Here is a 20,142-nt window from a genome sequence, read left to right as displayed (position 1 = left end):
ATGCATAAACATAAACATTTTCGTAAACATTTTCATGATGTATAAAACTTTAAACATAAACATTTTCATAAAATACTTTTTCATGACATACAATCATAAACCTTAACTTTTTCCTTTTTCCTCAACATGACATGACTTAAAACTTTTAACATGATCATTAACATTTTCCTTTTCTTTTTCTCTTTTCTTTTGTTGAATTCAGATCGTTAATTGTGACTTTCCTGATCATGCTCATGAGGGTCGATGGATCCATCTACATAAAACCACAGTACTGGGCGGCGGGGGACACCAGCAACACTCTCACCGGTCAACTGGGCCCTGGCCTATCATGATTCGAATAGAAATACGATCGTCGGGGCTCCCTCTGGGGCCTTTTCCATAAATGGGCTCCCTCTGGGGCCTTTTCCCCTCACGATATTCACATTCTTCCGTTACCACAAAACCGTTACCACATATCCGTTACCACATATTCGCAATGATGGAAACACGATCGTCGGGCTCTCACTGGGACCATAACCCTCACGACGTCGCCAACATTAACGAATTAGTCACAATTATTTCACATCCTTCAACATTTTTCATTCACATCACTTTAAAAAAAATCATGAATATCATTACATTTTTCCTTTTTGAAACCAAGCATACAACATGTATTTTAAATGTCTTCTTTAATCATAAAAATCCCTTAGACATTTAAAAATCATCATTTAATCATGAACAATTCATAAACACTTAAAAATAATCATATTTTCATAAAAACAGCATTTAGGGCACTGCCATGACCTTTACTAATTCCCCGGTAAAGAGACCGTTTTACCCCTTGGACTCGACATTTTACGTTTTCGACTTTTTTCTTGATTTCATGACTCTAACAAATCCCAAATAATTATTTAAGCTTACGTGAATTTTTTCATAATTTTATTTGGCTTAAATGTTAGACTTTTTCAATTATCTTTTCTTAATTATTTTGACGGTGTTTTAATCCCGAAAAATCCCAAACTTTAATATAAAATTCCTAAATTCTAAATTTAGTCTTTTTATATTATTTTAGCCCTTATGGACCCCGACTCGACCCCCGTGAGCCGTTTTCCAATTTTTTCTTCTTTTAAATACCCTATTTGACACCTAAACTTCAACCCCGAGCCAACTTTCGATTTTCACGAGTTACCCCCGAACAATATCGAGCCAAAACTTGCCCAACATGCCAAAGTACCCTACTGGACTCTAAGTTCACCAAGAATCCACCCCAAAACCTGAAAACAAGTTGCCCCAAGCACCACCATGTTCTGGCCGAGAGTTCCAATGAGATTGGACTCTATGTTCTGGTGCCTAGACTCTAAGCCAACGCCCTAGCCCCTGAACCAACGTGTTGTGCACTGCCTTAGGACCCTAGTGAACCACCCTTGCCCAGCCCGTGCCCCATGCATCGAGCCCCTGGCCCCTGCAGCCGCGCGAAGACCCCCCCCTCAGCTGCTGTCCTAGTTTCTCGGGTAGAGTCCTAGCTTGGCTAGGACTCTATCCCGACCCTTAGCGTGAGTCCTAGCATGGCTAGGACTCCCACAATGACTCACTCAAGGTCTTGGCTAGCCCCTGGAACCAGCCAACCAACCCCCCAGCCCCTGCACGACGAAACCGAGCCCCAAACTTTTGACAGCTACCTTCGGTTCCTGCATGTGTTCTTGTTTCCTTTTTCTTTCATGGTTTCAGTCGATTTCTGTGAAGTGTGTGGGACTCTAAAACAAGTGTAAACCTTACCCAAACATACCTAGATATCATGGCAGCCCCATAGTATGAAAGAGGAGTGAATCGAAGCATCAACAAGTGGCATAAAAATCACAAATCCAATGCATGTACAAGATGGGTTTCGAAAATTCTGAATATATACATATATGAACTTCAAGCTTTTCATGCACACATAATTTAAACAATATTATGATATAATGGATGAGAAAAGGAGATGTATGGCGTGCCTTTGCGTTTTATACGCTCGAAAATCCGTTGACGACGAAGAACGGAACGGAACCTTGGCTTGCTTCTACCTTGCACCTTTCGAAAAATCCTTCCAAAAAGCTGTGTATGTGTGCCGTGTGTGTGGAGAGAATTTTTTCAAAAATAAAAAGTGTGGCCGTGAGTTACAATTGCAAAAGTGAAGGGTTTAAGGTTTTTTAACACTTTAAATACTAATTAGTTTACTATTGGGTCTTAGGCCTAATAAGCCATTAAATTAGGCCCATTAGTCTAATTAGGATTTAAATAAAATATTAACAAAGTTTTTGTTTAAATAAATTTGTGAGTTTATTAGCCGGGTTTGCCAAAAAGCTTGCATTTTGTTGAAAAGCCAACACCGATAAAATTTTCGTCCCGGCGTATAAAATTACCTCAAAACCCCTTATTTTAAAAAATACTAAAAAGCATCAACCATATTTTCAAATAATTAAAAATAATTATTTAATAAAAACATTTTACATTTTTCAGGCCTCGGTCCCCGTTCCTCGATCGTCACTCGAATAACCTTTAAAAATATCTTTTAATGCAACCATGTGGAAAAATATAATTTTAAACATGCAAATATGCACAACATAATAATTAATGCAATCAAAACATTTAATTAAATACAAGAGAATTTAATAACTGCGTGCATGTGATTTGCGTGGACTTTTAAATTTTCGGGGCATTACACACTCAATATACCTCCTCATATGCAACCATAGTAAAAATTCATGCATCCTATCTATGGCTCTAGTTACTTCATGGCTACCAATCAAACAAATGTCACGTGCCTCAATAACAAGCAACAACTAATGCAATGGGTGTAGGATGAAAAATTTATTCTCTTTAAACAGGTATTCATCATGAACAAAGAAATAATCATGTTCATCCTTGCACCTCTCAAAACCATCAAACGAACATAAATCATGCAAATAGAACATGCCACATGTACTATCCATGCAATCTTTTAACACATCACACGAATTTAAGTCCAATGCATATGAACTCTTGTAGAAAACAAAGCCCATCAACTTAGTAAATCGTAAGACAACAAAATTCATAGTAGGTATATGCAATTCATCCATGGTCTCAAATCCATAACAATCAATGAATAAGGATAAATTTACATTCGCCCCTTTAACCACCAAATGTGCAACACGTTCTCCAAGCTCTTGAAAACGATACATCAAATAATTAAGATAAGGACGGATGTCATACCTCATGGTTGTTGCGTTGGCAACTAACCTTACCTCGCCTTGATTACTTCCAACATCATGTTGATCAACACATGGCTTTCCTCCACCATCAGTTCTTGCTCGCCTCCTTATCATGACATCTTCATAATCCTGCAAGAGTGAAATAACAATGATCGGGATTGAACCGTCGATATCATCATAATGATAATAAACCTCTTTATACAAAGGTACAATAAGGGGTTTATACAAAAGTAAATAACTCTCAACCTCACTCTTTTGGGCCTTAAATTCATTTTTCTTTTCGTTTTCTTTGGCCTCTTTTTTTTTTTCATCTTTTTCTTTTTTCTCTATGGCCACCTCACTTTTTTGTTGACTCTTTCTTTCGGCATTTCACATTTCGTCTCACTTAATTCATGAATAAATTTCAATTGATCCTCAAGAACATTTGGATTCAATTGAACCAATGAAACATTTTGTTTCTCAAGAAATTGATGTACATTAATTGCTCCTTGCCTACTCCACACACCATATTAGACAATTTAAGCACTTCTCCTCCATCTAATGATTCATAATCCGTTGTATACCGTTCAACAACATTCAACTCACCAACTAGCGGAATACCACCATCATCAACTCTATTAACCACAACCTCAAATTTATGTTCCACTACAACCTCAACTTCATGTTCAAGTTCAACAACAACTTCAACCTCCACTTGAGATTCAAGCTCAACCGCAACATCAACATCCATTTGAGATTTAAGCTCAACTGGAGATTTTATTACTTTCATCTCCTCACGTGTACATTGGCTAATACTATGACCAAATTCTAGACACCAACAACATTTAATATCAACAGTACGAGGACTAGAAGTTTTAGATGTACCTCGATGTTCATGCCTTGTAGCTTCATGCCTCGACTCAACCATTGGCTTTCCCATGATTTTCTCGTTTCTGTTGGACCGCCAGGTGGATGCCAACGAATCATCATACAAGCCACGCTCATCTCTCCTACCACCTCTCCTATTATTGTGATTTGGAACAAATTGCTTCCTCATCACCCTTTTCGTCTCATCCCATGTAATTATAGGGTCATCCCCACATCGTCTCCTACCCATTACTAACTTATGCCACCAAGTAGTAGCATAGTCGGTAAACTCACTACAAGCGTGTCTTACCTTCATTGCTTCGGTATAATCCTCCCGGCTCTCAAATATACACTCCATTCTCTCTTCCCACTCAAGGTACGCCTTTGGATCGGATCCCCCACTGAAAGATGGAACTGTCATCTTAGTATCACTTCTCCTGTACTTTTCCCGGCTTTTATACCCACTATTCTCCTCACACCGCCTATCATCACCATGATTTACATGCCACGTTCTATTTAGAACAACTCCTCTACCTCGCATATTCTCACCAACCCGTCTATCACACGTCTCTTCTTCCTCACACCGCCTATACCTCTCACGTAGAGGCTTTAACTCTTTCTTCCACATTCTATCCAACTCCCCTAACATCATTTGAAATTGACGATCGTTAGACATTATACATGCAAGAAAAAGTTAGTAGAAAACAATAAAGAATAAAATTTCCTCACAACAAATCCTCAATGGTCACTCCAATGAAAATTCACTCGACTCTCTTTTTTTTTTCTTTTTTTTTTCCCTCACTACAAAACCTCGCACGTCACTCCAAGAAATAAATGCTCTCCCTCAAGTAGTCCACTCGATTTTGAGAATTCTCTCGTAGGGTATGCTTTCAGGCTTTGCAGCTTGTGTGCATCAAACTCACAAGTTCAAACTTCACGACACTTACAAACTGACATACACGGACAGCGTAAAAACAAGAAATTTGATTTTTTGTTTTTTTTTTATTTTTGCGATTGTGAGTCTCACTTGAACATGACTCACAAAAGAGAACAAGATTCAATGCTAAATAATAGCACAATATTTTTTTTGATTGTGAGAGACACTTGAATATGTCTCCCACAAGAGAATAGAACAAAATACCAAAATTAATTTATGGCAAATTTTCGAAATTTTGGTACTTTTTTTTATTACACAAGGATTGTGCACTCGAAAAAAAATCACAAATTTCGAGAATCAAAGATTCACGAAAGACGAAGAACGATAGAATAAAACAGATCTGATAACAAAGGAAGGATAGATACAGATCTGATAATAAAAAGGATATATTTACTTCAATCAAAGGAACCTAAAGCTTTGATACCAAATGATGCGATTCTTCGACCACGAAAACCAAATGCGCTAAAAAATGGAGTCACGCCCTCAATTCGATGAAACAAAAAAACGATTGTGTTGTCCCGATCTTTTTGAACAAGTAAGGTTGTAATATTCACCTCTAAATTACGAAGAATTAGCAACACATTAACGAGATAAACAATCGAAATTCAAACGAACCTTCAAAGAACTCGTCTTTGACAATCCGAGTGAAGAACAATCGACAAACGCCACAAAGTATTAAACTTTGATAAGTTTGATTTTAGAAACACACAAGGTGTATACAAAGCCAAGCTTTGAAAAGTTGAGAGAAAAACTAAATCGATTTGATTAAACTCAAAATTCATTCTAATGTGTGTTTACAATCAATAAAATTCGTCCATATATTGTTACAAAATCAAAAAGATATGAAAATTTAATTACCTAAACAATTAGGACTCTAAATTAGGAAGGAAATATTTTTATCGTAGCAGGGAGCGCTCGGGCGCGAGATTCTACCGCTCGGGCACGGGGTCTTCTGGACAGTCGCGCTCGGGCGGTAAGATGTTACCGCTCAGGCGCCGAGTGTTCTGGAAATCTCTTCTGGACAGTATATTTGACGCTCGGGTGGTAGGATTTTACCGCTCGGGCGCGAAGTGTTCTACCTCCCTCTTCATTTAACACTCGCACAATGATCCTATGTTCCCCAAACTCATTTCCATGCATCACGAGGCTTGGAACCTTGCTCGCAAGCTCTTCTCGATTGTTCATTAGTCCTTGCAATGCCTCCTTCAACCTCCTTACAATCATTTGCATACCATGCCCGGCCAAATTCATATCACATTTCGAAAAGCAACCTAAACAAAATATTTTAATTACCATCTAATGGACCTAATGGGCCTAATATACTATGATTAATGGGCCTAAACTTATACCATGTATTTTATATATCAACGAGCCCTAAAACCCTAACCTAAAACTATAATGGCCCGGAAATTCATGTTTGAAAATTTGCGGAAAAATTAAAAATTTTCTTTTTAAAATAATTAAGTTGTCTCATTCACGAAATAAACTGATAAATCAAGTTAAATGTTCAAAATTGCAGTGGAAGAAATTATTTAAAGTAATGCAACAACTGATAAAATGTTTGAGCATAAAAAAATGGTAAATGCTGTAAATGAGGTCCTTGGGTTCCACTACTGCCGACCCAAGCTAGCTCACTGGTCCCCGCCCTCGGCCCCGACATCATCAGTACCTACAACAATCAAGTCTAGTGAGCCTAAAGACTCAGCATGCATATATCGTAAATAACGAGTAAATAATATAGTAAAATTTTCATGGGAGTGAAAATATCATGTCATGAGGCATAATGTGAAAATAACTTGTCATGAGCAATTATAATACGTGCATAACTGAACTGAAAATCATAGTGAAAATGTTTGCTCCTTGGAGCTCTGTAATAAAATAGCATGTCATAAATTTTCTGTTGAGATTATGGTCTATGCAAGTGGCCCCTACACTGAACTGAACTGAACTGACCGGTAACTGGCGACCGGGTGAAGTAATGAACGTCTGATCAGACTAATGCCACAGTATACTGGGTGGTACATAACTGAACTGACCGGTAACTGGCGACCGGATAATACAATGCTCCCATGATAGTGAAATGGCCACAAACAATATCGCATAAATATCAAAAATGAATATTTTATATTTTTATGCACGTAATATAACTAAATGGCATAATGAAATATCCTGTATTATTTTACCACATGGATTGGATCGTTCCCAGGCTCGCTGCAAACTAAATTTATCATGAAAAATATGCAAATGATTTTCTTGAGCAAACTTTGTAATTGAATCCAAAAACGAGACAATTATGCCCAACGACTTCGTATTTAATCATGACTCCGTGCCAACCCGAACCAACACCAAACTTTGCTTCGTTTGCTGTCTTGTGTCGTTCCAGTGGCCATTTGATTGACCATGGCACAATCTAGACATCCAGAGGTATGGTATGAACCGTGGCTAAGGGCCATAGGCCAACCAAGATCCACACCATTCCACAAAACCGAATGTTACACTTGCTGAAAAATGAGAAGGCCGAAGGGGGTAGGGGCTGTTCTTGTGTTTTGATTTAAAAACCGATGGAACCATGGACCAAGCCTCAAAAGGGCAACTTGGTCACGTCTTAGACATGCTAGGGAGGTGTTCAAACCAGGGTTACAGGCCCAAGAGCCAACCAAGGTTCGATCCATCCATAGACAAGCAAAACAAAATTTTCGAAACCCAATTCTGCACTTATGGGGAGGTTGCTGCCATTTCGATTTCCAGCAAGCATCGGGGCTGAACTAATGGACCAAAATGGTCCTAAACCATTCTAGTACATGTCTAGGAGCCGCCTTGGGAGCCTAGGGTCGAACCAATACCTGAAACCATCAAAAACGTGCAAACCGTGAAGCATGAAATGGAATGAAACCGTGCAGAATTTTGTTTACCAACAAGCTGCTGTCATATTTCGGTTTTGATTGAAAGATCATGATCATGTAGTGCTTAAAATTCATAATACAACTTGATTGAAGAATAAAGAAGAACATATGCATGCTGTTTTGAAAGGAAAACGAACGAAACGCAACGACGCGGCGCGGAGGAGATGGAGCGATCTTCTTGATCTTCCTTCTACTCAATTATTTCTTGCTATTAATCTCTCTGTTTCCTTTACTGAATGGCTACTGATTTTCGAGATTAGGGAGAGGGGAAATGGTTAGGAGAGTGAGGGAGATCAAATAATAAAGGGATTCAAATGGTATGACCAAGTCTCCTCTCTTTTGAAATTTGAATTTGCTTGATATCAAATGATTTTTGGAGGGATAAATGAATGGGGTGTGGCCGATTTTTGCATGCCATATCAAGGTTAGGAAAATGATCTAATAATAAATAAATGGTGGTAAATAAATGAAGGGATTATCATGTTATGAAATGACAAGGAATGGGTCAAAGGTGAGTTGGCAAAGAAATGTTTAATCATCTAAGAGGGGTGGCCGAAAATTAAACAAATAATGGAGGGGAAATATTGTTTAGTTAGTAGATTTTTTAAACCTTAAGAGCCTTACCTATCCTTTAAATAATTTAAGGAATTAACACCTTAATCATGGAACCTAAATGAACTTATTTCCTACTCACCTCAAGTTACTAAAATAATGCCTTAACCCTCCTTCTAACTTAAATCAACTTATTAGCTAGCTAAAATAAACTCTGGGAATGATTTCTTAATCTTAAATTCTATCTCAAAACTCCAACTCCAGTCCGGTCTAACTGAATTAACTGAAAAGATAAAATTTAAACTACTACATAAAATAACTAAATTTTAAAGAAAAGCATTTAAATACTCATGCAATAAAATCATTTTAATTTAAAATACTAGAATTATGCATGGCTTATACGTAGTCTAGTTTACGGGTTCTACAACTCTCCTTCCCTTAAAATAAATTTTGTCCTCGAAATTAAAACTCACCGAATAACTTGGGGTACCGACTCCTTATCTCTAGCTCAGACTCCCACGTAGCTTCCTCCTCTGAATGGTTGAGCCATTTGACTTTCACTCGCTTAACCAGCTTGTTCCGAAGCTTCTGCTCCTGTCTGTCTAAGATCTGCACTGGTCTCTCCTCATAAGACATGTTCGGAGTAAGCTGCAACGGTTCAAAGTTCAAGACATGCGAAGGATTCGCCATGTACTTCCTCAGCATGGAGACGTGGAACACATTGTGTACTCCGGCCAGATTCGACAGAAGAGCCACATGATAAGCTAACGTCCCAACTCTGTCGAGTATCTCAAATGGTCCAATGAATCTTGGAATGAGCTTCCCTTTCTTCCCAAATCGAATGACACCATTCATAGGTTCTATCTTCACAAAGACATGGTCGCCAACGGCAAACTCTAGGTCTCTCCTCCTCTGATCTGCATAACTTTTTTGTCGACTCTGAGCAGTCCTCATCCTATCCCGGATCTTGAGTACTACATCGGCGGCCTGCTGAATGATCTCCGGACCCAACTCTGCTCTCTCTCCTACTTCGTCCCAATGAATAGGAGATCTACACTTGCGGCCATATAGTGCTTCATATGGAGCCATACCAATAGATGACTGGAAGCTGTTGTTATAGGTGAACTCTACTAATGGCAAGTTCGACTCCCAACTCCCGAAGAAATCAATAACACAAGCACGGAGAAGATCCTCCAAAATCTGAATAATTCGCTCTGACTGCCCATCTGTCTGCGGATGGAAAGCTGTGCTAAACAACAACTTCGTACCCATGGTCGAATGCAAATTCTTCCAAAATGAGGAAGTGAATCTGGGATCTCTGTCAGATATGATAGAAACTGGAATACCATGAAGTCGGACTATCTCTCGGATATACAACTCTGCATATTGAATCATGGTGAAAGTCGTCTTAATAGGCAAGAAGTGCGCTGATTTGGTAAGACGATCTACAATCACCCAGATAGCATTTGATCCTCTGACTGACTTCGGCAATCCGATCACGAAGTTCATGGTAACATTCTCCCACTTCCACTCGGGAATGGGAAGAGGCTTGAGCAAACCTGCTGGTCTCTGATGCTCCGCCTTCACTAACTGGCAAGTCAGACACTCGGATACAAATCGTCTGATGTCTTTCTTCATCCCAGGCCACCAATACAATGACTGCAGATCTCGGTACATCTTCGTACTTCCTGGATGAATAGAGTACGGCGACATGTGGGCCTCTGATAGAATATCTGCTCGAATAGAACCACTGCTGGGAACCCACATCCTGTCTCGGTATCTCACAATACCGTCGCTGACTGAATACAAGACACTGCCCTTGGCTTCATCTCTCTGCTTCCACTTTGCTAACTGCTCATCTGCTGACTGACCACTACGAATACGGTCAAGAAGAGAGGACTGAATAGTCAAGGTAGATAGACGGGGAACTCTACCTTGAGGATATGACTCTAGATCAAACCTCTGCATCTCCAGCTGAAGAGGTCTCTGAATCGTCAAATGAGCCATCACTGTGACTTTTCTGCTCATTGCATCCGCAACTACATTAGCTTTACCCGGGTGGTAGCTAATGTCACAGTCATAATCCTTCACAAGCTCTAACCAACGCCTCTGACGCATGTTCAGCTCCTTCTGCGTAAAGAAATACTTGAGGCTCTTGTGGTCGATAAAGATCTGGCACTTCTCCCCATACAAATAATGCCTCCAAATCTTCAAGGCAAAAACCACGGCGGCTAACTCTAGATCATGGGTAGGGTAGTTCTTCTCATGAGTTTTCAACTGTCTAGAAGCATATGCTATCACCTTCCCATGCTGCATCAATACTGCGCCCAAACCGAGCTTCGAAGCATCAGTATATAAAACAAAATCTCCGGGCCCTGACGGCATGGCCAAAACTGGTGCTGAGATAAGAGCTTGCTTCAAAGTATCAAAACTCTTCTGGCACTCCTCGCTCCACACAAATTTAGCATTCTTCTTGGTCAATGATGTGAGTGGAACGGAAATAGAGGAGAATCCCTTAATGAACTTCCGATAATATCCTGCTAGCCCAAGAAAACTGCGGATCTCTGATGCATTCTGCGGCACAACCCAATCTCTGACTGCGACAACTTTCGCTGGGTCTACCTCAATACCACTGCTAGAAACAATGTGGCCTAAGAACGCCACCTTCTCTAACCAGAATTCGCACTTACTGAACTTTGCGAATAACTTGTGCTTCTACAAGGTCTGCAGCACTGTGGTCAGATGTCTGCTGCGATCCTCCTGATTCTTGGAGTAGACGAGAATGTCGTCTATGAATACTATCACAAACTGGTCAATATACGGCTGAAATACGCAATTCATGAGATCCATGAAGATCGCTGGCGCATTCCTCAGACCGAACGGCATCACAAGGAACTCATAGTGGCCATAACGAGTCCTGAAGGCAGTCTTGGAAACATCAGCATCTCTCACCCTCAACTAGTGATAACCGGAACGCAGATCTATCTTGGAGAATATCGAAGCTCCCTGCAACTGGTCAAACAAATCCTCGATCCTCGGAAGTGGGTACTTGTTCTTCACTGTGACCCTGTTCAACTCCCGGTAGTCAATACAAAGCCTCATAGAGCCATCCTTCTTCTTCACAAATAAGACTGGCGCGCCCCAAGGTGAAAAACTCGGACGAATGAACTCCTTGTCAAGAAGTTCTTGAATCTGCTTCTTAAGCTCTGCCATCTCTGTCGGTGCTAGTCGGTACGGTGCTTTGGAGATCAGAACCGTACCTGGCATAAGCTCAATAGAAAACTCCACCTCTCTCTCGGGTGGCATACCAGAGACGTCTTCCGGAAAAACGTCTAGAAAATCCCTGACAACTGGGACATCTGAAGCCGACTGACTGGGTGCCTCAGGGACAGATATAAAGGTCGCTAAAAATGCCCGACATCCTCTATGCATGAGCTTCCTAGCCTTGACATAAGGAATAATGCACGGTAAAGGAAAGTACCTGTCCGGCTCGAATAAGAACTGCGTCATTCCAAGCGGTCGGACTAGAACAGATCTCCGCTGTAAGTCAATCAAAACTCTGTTCCGCAATAGCCAATCCATCCCTAGAATAATGTCAAACTCTGGCATAGGCAACACGATCAGATCCGCATAAACGAGGTTGCCATGGAGCTCAAGATCTATGTCTCGGATCACATTGGTAGCTGCCATCTCCTCACCAGAAGGCACTACTACTGAATAGGCTACATCTAGCCCGATGGTCTTAACTTTGAGAAAATTAGCAAACGCCTCCGAAATAAATGAGTGAGTGGCCCCTGAATCTATCAAGGCCTTCATAGCGGAACCAGATATAAATATTCTCCCTGAAAGGTTGGAATACTAAGCTGAACCCAATAATCACATGAACTAACTTATAGACATGCAAAGGTCAAAGTTCTTCTAACCTAATTCCCGAAAATAATACTGAGTAGAGCATGCAATCCTATCGCAATTCTAAGTTCAAGATCTCAATCCCGATTCCCAAAACATTAAATCCCAAATGTAAACTTAAAGCTTAAATGTACCTGTCATGAGCATCGTATCTGGGTTCGTCTCCGTAGCATGGAGAACAAAAACTCTGTCTTGGGTAGGCAGATTCCTCTGAGGACACTGCAGCAACATGTGGTCTGGACTGCCACACTTGTAACACTTCCCTGAGCCAAACATACATGTTTCAGGATGGCGACGTGAGCACTTAGGGCAAACTGGGTGCTCAAAAGTACTCGGGGCTGGGCGTCCCCGCTGCTGCTGCTGCTGCTGCTGACCTCTGTTTCTAGGCGGTCCGTGAAAAGGCCTCTTGTTCTGCTGCTGATGCTGCTGAGGAGGAGGGTGGTGTGGTACCTGGACTGGGCGCTTGCCCTGGCGGTCTCTCTCGATATCACGCTGATCCTGCTCTGCGGCTAGAGCTTTGGAGACAGCGACCTCATAAGTAGTAGGGTCAGACACCCTAACATCACGGCGCAATATCGGCCGTAGACCCACCAGGAAATGCATCAACTTGGCTTTAGCATCATTCGCGATCAGGGGCACAAAATGACAATCCCTCTCAAACTTACGGATGAACTCCGTAACAGTCAGATCTCCCTGTCTCAGGCTCATGAACTCAGTGGTCAACCTGGTGCGAACTTCCTCAGTGAAATATTTGGAGTATAATACCTCCGTGAAGCGTGTCCAGCTCAGCGTAGCCAAGTTCAGGGCTACTGACGCTCCTTCCCACCATAAGCGGGCATCTCCTCCGAATAAGTAGGTGGCACATCGGACTCTATCTGCATCTCCAAGCTCCATGAACTCGAAGATAACCTCGAGGGACTTGATCCAGACCTCGGCAATCATGGGGTCCGTCGTCCCTGAAAATTCCTTAGGACGCATCTTCATGAATCTCTCATAGACAGCCTCGGGCCCTGTCGGCCTGGCTGCCACAGCCTGATTCCCCGCAAACTGTGCGAAGAACTGCGTCATCCCAGCTAGCATCTGGGCACTCATGTCAGGTGGAGGGGGTGGTGGAGGTGGTAAGTGTAGAACCCGTAAATTAGACTACGTACGAGCCATGCATAATTCTAATATTTTGAATTTAATTGACTTCATTGCATGATTATTTAAATGTTTTTCTTTGAAGTTAATTATTTTAGCCAGCAGTTTAATTTTATTCTTTCAGTTATTTCAGTGAGGCCGGACTGGAGTTGGAGTTTAGAGATAAATTTAAGATTTATAAAATATTTCCAGGATTTATTTTAGCTAGCAAGTAAGTTAATTTAAGTTAATAAAGAAGTTTAAGGAATTATTTAAGTTACTTGAGGTGAGTAGAAAATAAATTCATTTAAGTTCCATAATTAAGGGGTTAGTTCACTAAATTATTTAAGGGATAGGTAAGGCTCTTAAGGTATTAAAATTTATCAACTAAACAACATTTCCCCTTCATTTTTTTATTTTGTAATTTCGGCCACCCTTAGTTGATTAAGCATTGATATGCCAACTCAACACCTTTGACCCTTTCTTTGTATTTAATTAGTAGGATAATTCTTCTATTTTTGGGAGCACCATTTAATTAGTGATCAACCTTATCCTCACCTAGTCTAGATGGTAATATGATCGGCCACCTCACCCCAACAAGCACCAACAAATCATTTGATATCAAACTAGAATTCAAAATTCAAAAGGTGAAGACTTGGTCTTGAGTTATCCCCTATATCTTGCACCCACTTCCCTCACTCTCCTAACCATCATTCTCCCTCCCCCCATGACCGAAATTCAGAGCTTAAAGAGTAGAAAAAATCGTGACCCTCATAGCTAGAAACAAGAGAGAAAAAAATCGAGCAAGAAGCAAGATAAGAAAACGCTCCACCTCCTCCGCGCCAAGTCGTCGTATTCTTTCGTTTTTCATTCAAACGAAAACCAAGGCATGTCTAGATTCTTTCAAACCTCAATCAAGTCCTATTATCATTATTTTTACATTACATGATCATCATTTCCATGCAAAAACCGAAACACACCAAGAATCTTTCAGAAAAATATAACACGCATATTTTCGGTTTCCATGACAAGCTTCACGGGTTCTCTTGTTTTGACGTTTCAGGTGGATGGCTCGACTCCAGGCTCACTAGGCTACATCTAGACACATACTAGGGTGTGTCAAGACCATGATGGTCCATTCAAACCATCCCCATGCATGAAAGAAACCGAAATTGACAGCAGCTTCTCATTCATAGCCATTTGTGTTTTTCGAAAATTCTGTTTTGAGGTCAAGGGAAAGGATCTGATCTTGGCTGCCCTAAGGGCCTATAGCCATGGTTAGACCACTTTCCTAGCATGTCTAAGACGTGACTAAGTCGCCCTTTTGGTGGCTTGATCCATGGTGAATCGGTTTTTAATAAAACAACAACAACAGCCCCTCCCTTCTCGGCCCTTCGGTTTTTGACAGCATGTGTGTGTTCGAGTTTTGTGGAATGGTATGGATTTTGTTTGGTCTATGGCCCTTAGCCACGGTTCATACCATGCCCCTAGATGTCTAGATCGTGCCATGGTCAATCAATGGCCACTGGAACGAGTTGAGACAGCAAGCGAAGCACAACACCACACACGCACGCATGAGGGCCCTCGGTAAGAGCTTTTGTTTGGTTGCTGGAATGGTGAGGATTGTGGCTGGCCTAGGGCCCTTAGCCATGGTTCAAATCATTTCTTGGGATGTTGGTAAGAGTCTCTGGTTGGTGGTTCATGCCCCAATGGCCGGTAGTCTCGAAAACAACACAAGACACGCGATTGCACAGCTGCTGGAATTTGACAGCAACTTGCTGTGACGGTTCGGAGGCTCGTTTGAGTTCTCGGTTGGCTTTTAGCCTATGGCCTTGGACTGGACAGTGCCTCATCAAGTTAGGAAGGTTGTGTTTTTGACCGTTCGTGATTCGGATCATTTTTGAGGTCGTACGAGAATTTACGGTGCGATGTGCCAAATTGACTCTCGAAAGAGCGTTTCTTGTTTTGGCCTCCATTTCACCTAGATTTCGACCCTCATCATTTTAGGAGCATTAGTTCATAATTTTAAGCGTATTTTAATCATGACTATACGTCGGTTCAGTGTCGGTTCGGGTTGGTTCGGAGTCATGATTAAATACGAAGTCGTTAGACGTAATTGTCGCATTTTCAAACTTAATTGCATAGTTTGGTCAAGTATAAGCTATTGCATATTTTTCATGGCATATTTAGGTTGCAGCGAGCCTGGGAGTGATCCAATCCAGTTGGTAAAATATACAGGATATTTTCATTATGCCATTTAATTATATTACGTGCATGAAAATAGAAAATACTTATTTTTGAGATTTATGCGATATTGCTTGTGGTCAATTCACTATTATGGGAGCATTATTACATACGGTCGCCAGTGACCGATCAGTTCAGTTTGGTACCACCCGGTCGCCAGTGACCGGTCAGCTCAGTTCAGTTTGATACTCCCCGGTAGCCAGTTACCGATCAGTTCAGTTCAGTGCAGGGGCCACAGGCGTAGACCATAATCTCAACAGAAAATTTTTATCAGTTATTTCAGTACAGGGCTCCAAGGAGCAAACATTCTATTTACTATGACTTTCAGTTCAGTTATGCACGTATTATAATTGCTCAGTACAAGTTATTTTAAGTATGCCTTATGACATGATATTTTATCCATGCAAAATTACATTTTCTCGTTACCTACGATATTGGCATGCTGAGTCTTTAGGCTCACTAGACTTGATTGTTGTAGGTACTGATGAGGCCAGGGCCGAGGACGGGGACCAGTGAGCCAGCTTGGGTCGGCAGTAGTGGCACCCGAGGACCTCAGTTTCAGCACATGTCATTTTATGCTCAAACATTTTTACCAGTTGTTGGACATTCTTTGAATTGTTATTTTTGGCAAACTTTATTTTCTTCCGCTGCTATATTTTTTTTAACATTGAACTTGATTCATCAGTTGATTTTATGGATGAGGCACTCCATTTATTTTAAAATAAAAATTTTTAATTTTCCGCAAATTTTCAAAGTAAGAATTTTCGAGCCTTGACAGTAAGTCTCTCTCCTGCCTCTGCTTCTCCATGTCCTCTTGGCGAGGCTCCTCATTTCTAGTGCGCTCGAGAATGCGTCTAGGGGGCATACTGTTCCATACATAACCCATACGTAACCAACATGCATAATTCCATAATTTATTTAAATTTTAAATACTGAACCATAAAAATCTGGACGTAAAATAATTAATGAAAACATGCTGTTAAATAATTCATGCTTTGAATAAAATGCGTAAATGTAAAACTTACAGACCGAAAACGTGACTTCATGAACTTCTCGTGGTCAGTAGTAGTACAACCCTTTACAGAACCTGGCTCTGATACCAGCTATAATGGCCCGGAAATTCATGTTTGAAAATTTGCGAAAAAATAAAAAATTTTCTTTTTAAAATAATTAAGGTGTCTCATTCACGAAATAAACTGATAAATCAAGTTAAATGTTCAAAATTGCAGTGGAAGAAATTATTTAAAGTAATTCAACAACTGATAAAATGTTTGAGCATAAAAAAAATGGTAAATGCTGTAAATGAGGTCCTCGGGTTCCACTACTGCCGACTCAAGCTAGCTCACTGGTCCCCGCCCTCGGCCCCGACATCATCAGTACCTACAACAATCAAGTCTAGTGAGCCTAAAGACTCAGCATGCATATATCGTAAATAACGAGTAAATAATATAGTAAAATTTGCATGGGAGTGAAAATATCAGGTCATGAGGCATAATGTGAAAATAACTTGTCATGAGCAATTATAATACGTGCATAACTGAACTGAAAATCACAGTGAAAATGTTTGCTCCTTGGAGCTCTGTAATAAAATAGCATGTCATAAATTTTCTGTTGAGATTATAGTCTACGCAAGTGGCCCCTGCACTGAACTGAACTGAACTGACCGGTAACTGGCGACCGGGTGAAGTAATGAACGTCTGATCAGACTAATGCCACAGTATACTGGGTGGTACATAACTGAACTGACCGGTAACTGGCGACCGGATAATACAATGCTCCCATGATAGTGAAATGGCCACAAGCAATATCGCATAAATATCAAAAATGAATATTTTATATTTTTATGCACGTAATATAATTAAATGACATAATGAAATATCCTGTATTATTTTACCACATGGATTGGATCGTTCCCAGGCTCGCTGCGACCTAAATTTATCATGAAAAATATGCAAATGATTTTCTTGAGCAAACTTTGTAATTGAATCCAAAAACGAGACAATTACGCCCACGACTTCGTATTTAATCATGACTCCGTGCCAACCTGAACCAACACCGAACCATCATTTATTCATGATTAAAATACACTTAAAATGAAGAAATAATGCTCCTAAAATGGTAAGAGCCGAAATTTTGGTGAATGAAGGCCAAAACATGAAACGCTCTTTCGAGAGTCAATTTGGCACATCGCACCGTAATTTCTCGTACGACCTCAAAAATGATCCAAATCACGAACGGTCAAAAACATGACCTTCCCAACTCAATGAGGCACTGTCCAGTTCAAGGCCATAGGCTAAAAGCCAACCAAGAACTCGAACAAGCCACTGAACCGAAGCAGCAAGTTGCTGTCCACAAAATACAGCAGCTGTGCTTTGATTTCCTTGCATCGTTTGCGAGGCTAATGGCCATTGGGGCTTGAAACACCGACCAGAACCTCTTACCAACATCCTAAGGAACGATTTGAACCATGGCTAAGGGCCCTAGGCCAGCCACAATTCGCATCACACCAGAAACCAACCAAAAGTCCCACCCGAGAGCACCCTTGCATGCGTGGGGTGTTTTGATTTGTTTGCTGTCTCGTGTCGTTCCAGTGGCCATTTGATTGACCATGACATGATCTAGACATCCAGAGGTATGGTATGAACCATGGCTAAGGGCCATAGGCCAACCAAGATCCACACCATTCCACAAAACCGAATGTTACACTTGCTGAAAAATGAGAAGGCCGAAGGGGGTAGGGGCTGTTCTTGTGTTTTGATTTAAAAACCGATGGAACCATGGACCAAGCCTCAAAAGGGCAACTTGGTCACGTCTTAGACATGCTAGGGAGGTGTTCAAACCAGGGTTACAGGCCCAAGAGCCAACCAAGGTTCGATCCATCCATAGACAAGCAAAACAAAATTTTCGAAACCCAATTCTGCACTTATGGGGAGGTTGCTGCCATTTCGATTTCCAGCAAGCATCGGGGCTGAACTAATGGACCAAAATGGTCCTAAACCATTCTAGTACATGTCTAGGAGCCGCCTTGGGAGCCTAGGGTCGAACCAATACCTGAAACCATCAAAAACGTGCAAACCGTGAAGCATGAAATGGAATGAAACCGTGCAGAATTTTGTTTACCAACAAGCTGCTGTCATATTTCGGTTTTGATTGAAAGATCATGATCATGTAGTGCTTAAAATTCATAATACAACTTGATTGAAGAGCAAAGAAGAACATATGCATGCCTGGTTTCGTTTTGAAAGGAAAACGAACGAAACGCAACGACGCGGCGCGGAGGAAATGGAGCGATCTTCTTGATCTTCCTTCTACTCAATTATTTCTTGCTATTAATCTCTCGGTTTCCTCTACTGAATGGCTACTGATTTTCGAGATTAGGGAGAGGGGAAATGGTTAGGAGAGTGAGGGAGATCCAATAATAAAGGGATTCAAATGGTATGACCAAGTCTCCTCTCTTTTGAAATTTGAATTTGCTTGATATCAAATGATTTTTGGAGGGATGAATGAATGGGGTGTGACCGATTTTTGCATGCCATATCAAGGTTAGGAAAATGATCTAATAATAAATAAATGGTGGTAAATAAATGAAGGGATTATCATGTTAAGAAATGATAAGGAATGGGTCAAAGGTGAGTTGGCAAAGAAATGTTTAATCATCTAAGAGGGGTGGCCGAAAATTAAACAAATAATGGAGGAGAAATATTGTTTAGTTAGTAAATTTTTTAAACCTTAAGAGCCTTACCTATCCTTTAAATAATTTAAGGAATTAACACCTTAATCATGGAACCTAAATGAACTTATTTCCTACTCACCTCAAGTTACTAAAATAATGCCTTAACCCTCCTTCTAACTTAAATCAACTTATTAGCTAGCTAAAATAAACTCCGGGAATGATTTCTTAATCATAAATTTTATCTCAAAACTCCAACTCCAGTCCGGCCTCACTGAATTAACTGAAAAGATAAAATTTAAACTACTGCATAAAATAACTAAATTTTAAAGAAAATCATTTAAATACTCATGCAATTAAATCATTTTAATTTAAAATACTAGAATTATGCATGGCTTATACGTAGTCAAGTTTACGGGTTCTACAAAAACACCCCAAACACACGCACACTCCAAAGGAAACACAAGGACTCTTCCTCCATCAGCCTATACGATTATACACCACACATATCACACGAAATTTTGAGAAGGAAAATCACGAAATTTGAAGGAAAAATCAGCAATTTTGCATCCCTCGTCTCTCCGCCAATGTTTCTTGCATCACAAGTCGTTTTTCGTAGGTAATAAACGCAAAGGCACGCCTTAATCTTCCTTTGATCATCTTTAACACCATATTATATGTTTTGATACATGATTGCATGAAAAACATGAAACACTTTGTATATTTTTGTTTTTATGGCATAATATGAACAAAACT

General features: G+C 40.5%; 1 protein-coding gene across 1 annotated transcript in view; it reads right to left on the bottom strand.

The window, feature by feature from the left end:
• Positions 1 to 4,680, bottom strand: part of LOC142519680 (uncharacterized) — a 67,200-nt gene extending 62,520 nt beyond the window's left edge. Inside the window, exons 1-2 of the mRNA XM_075622712.1 lie at positions 3,712 to 4,680; positions 3,235 to 3,335 (exon numbers count right to left, since the gene is read on the bottom strand). Coding sequence (XP_075478827.1) covers positions 3,235 to 3,335; positions 3,712 to 4,680 — 1,070 coding nt within the window. The remainder of the gene's footprint in view (positions 1 to 3,234; positions 3,336 to 3,711) is intronic.
• Between the last annotated feature and the right edge of the window lie 15,462 nt (positions 4,681 to 20,142).

Source organism: Primulina tabacum, chromosome 11, assembly GCF_025594145.1.
Source record: "Primulina tabacum isolate GXHZ01 chromosome 11, ASM2559414v2, whole genome shotgun sequence".
Lineage (NCBI taxonomy): Eukaryota > Viridiplantae > Streptophyta > Magnoliopsida > Lamiales > Gesneriaceae > Primulina > Primulina tabacum.
Note: the sequence above shows the minus strand (reverse complement) of the source record. Positions and strands in the feature narration are given on the sequence as shown.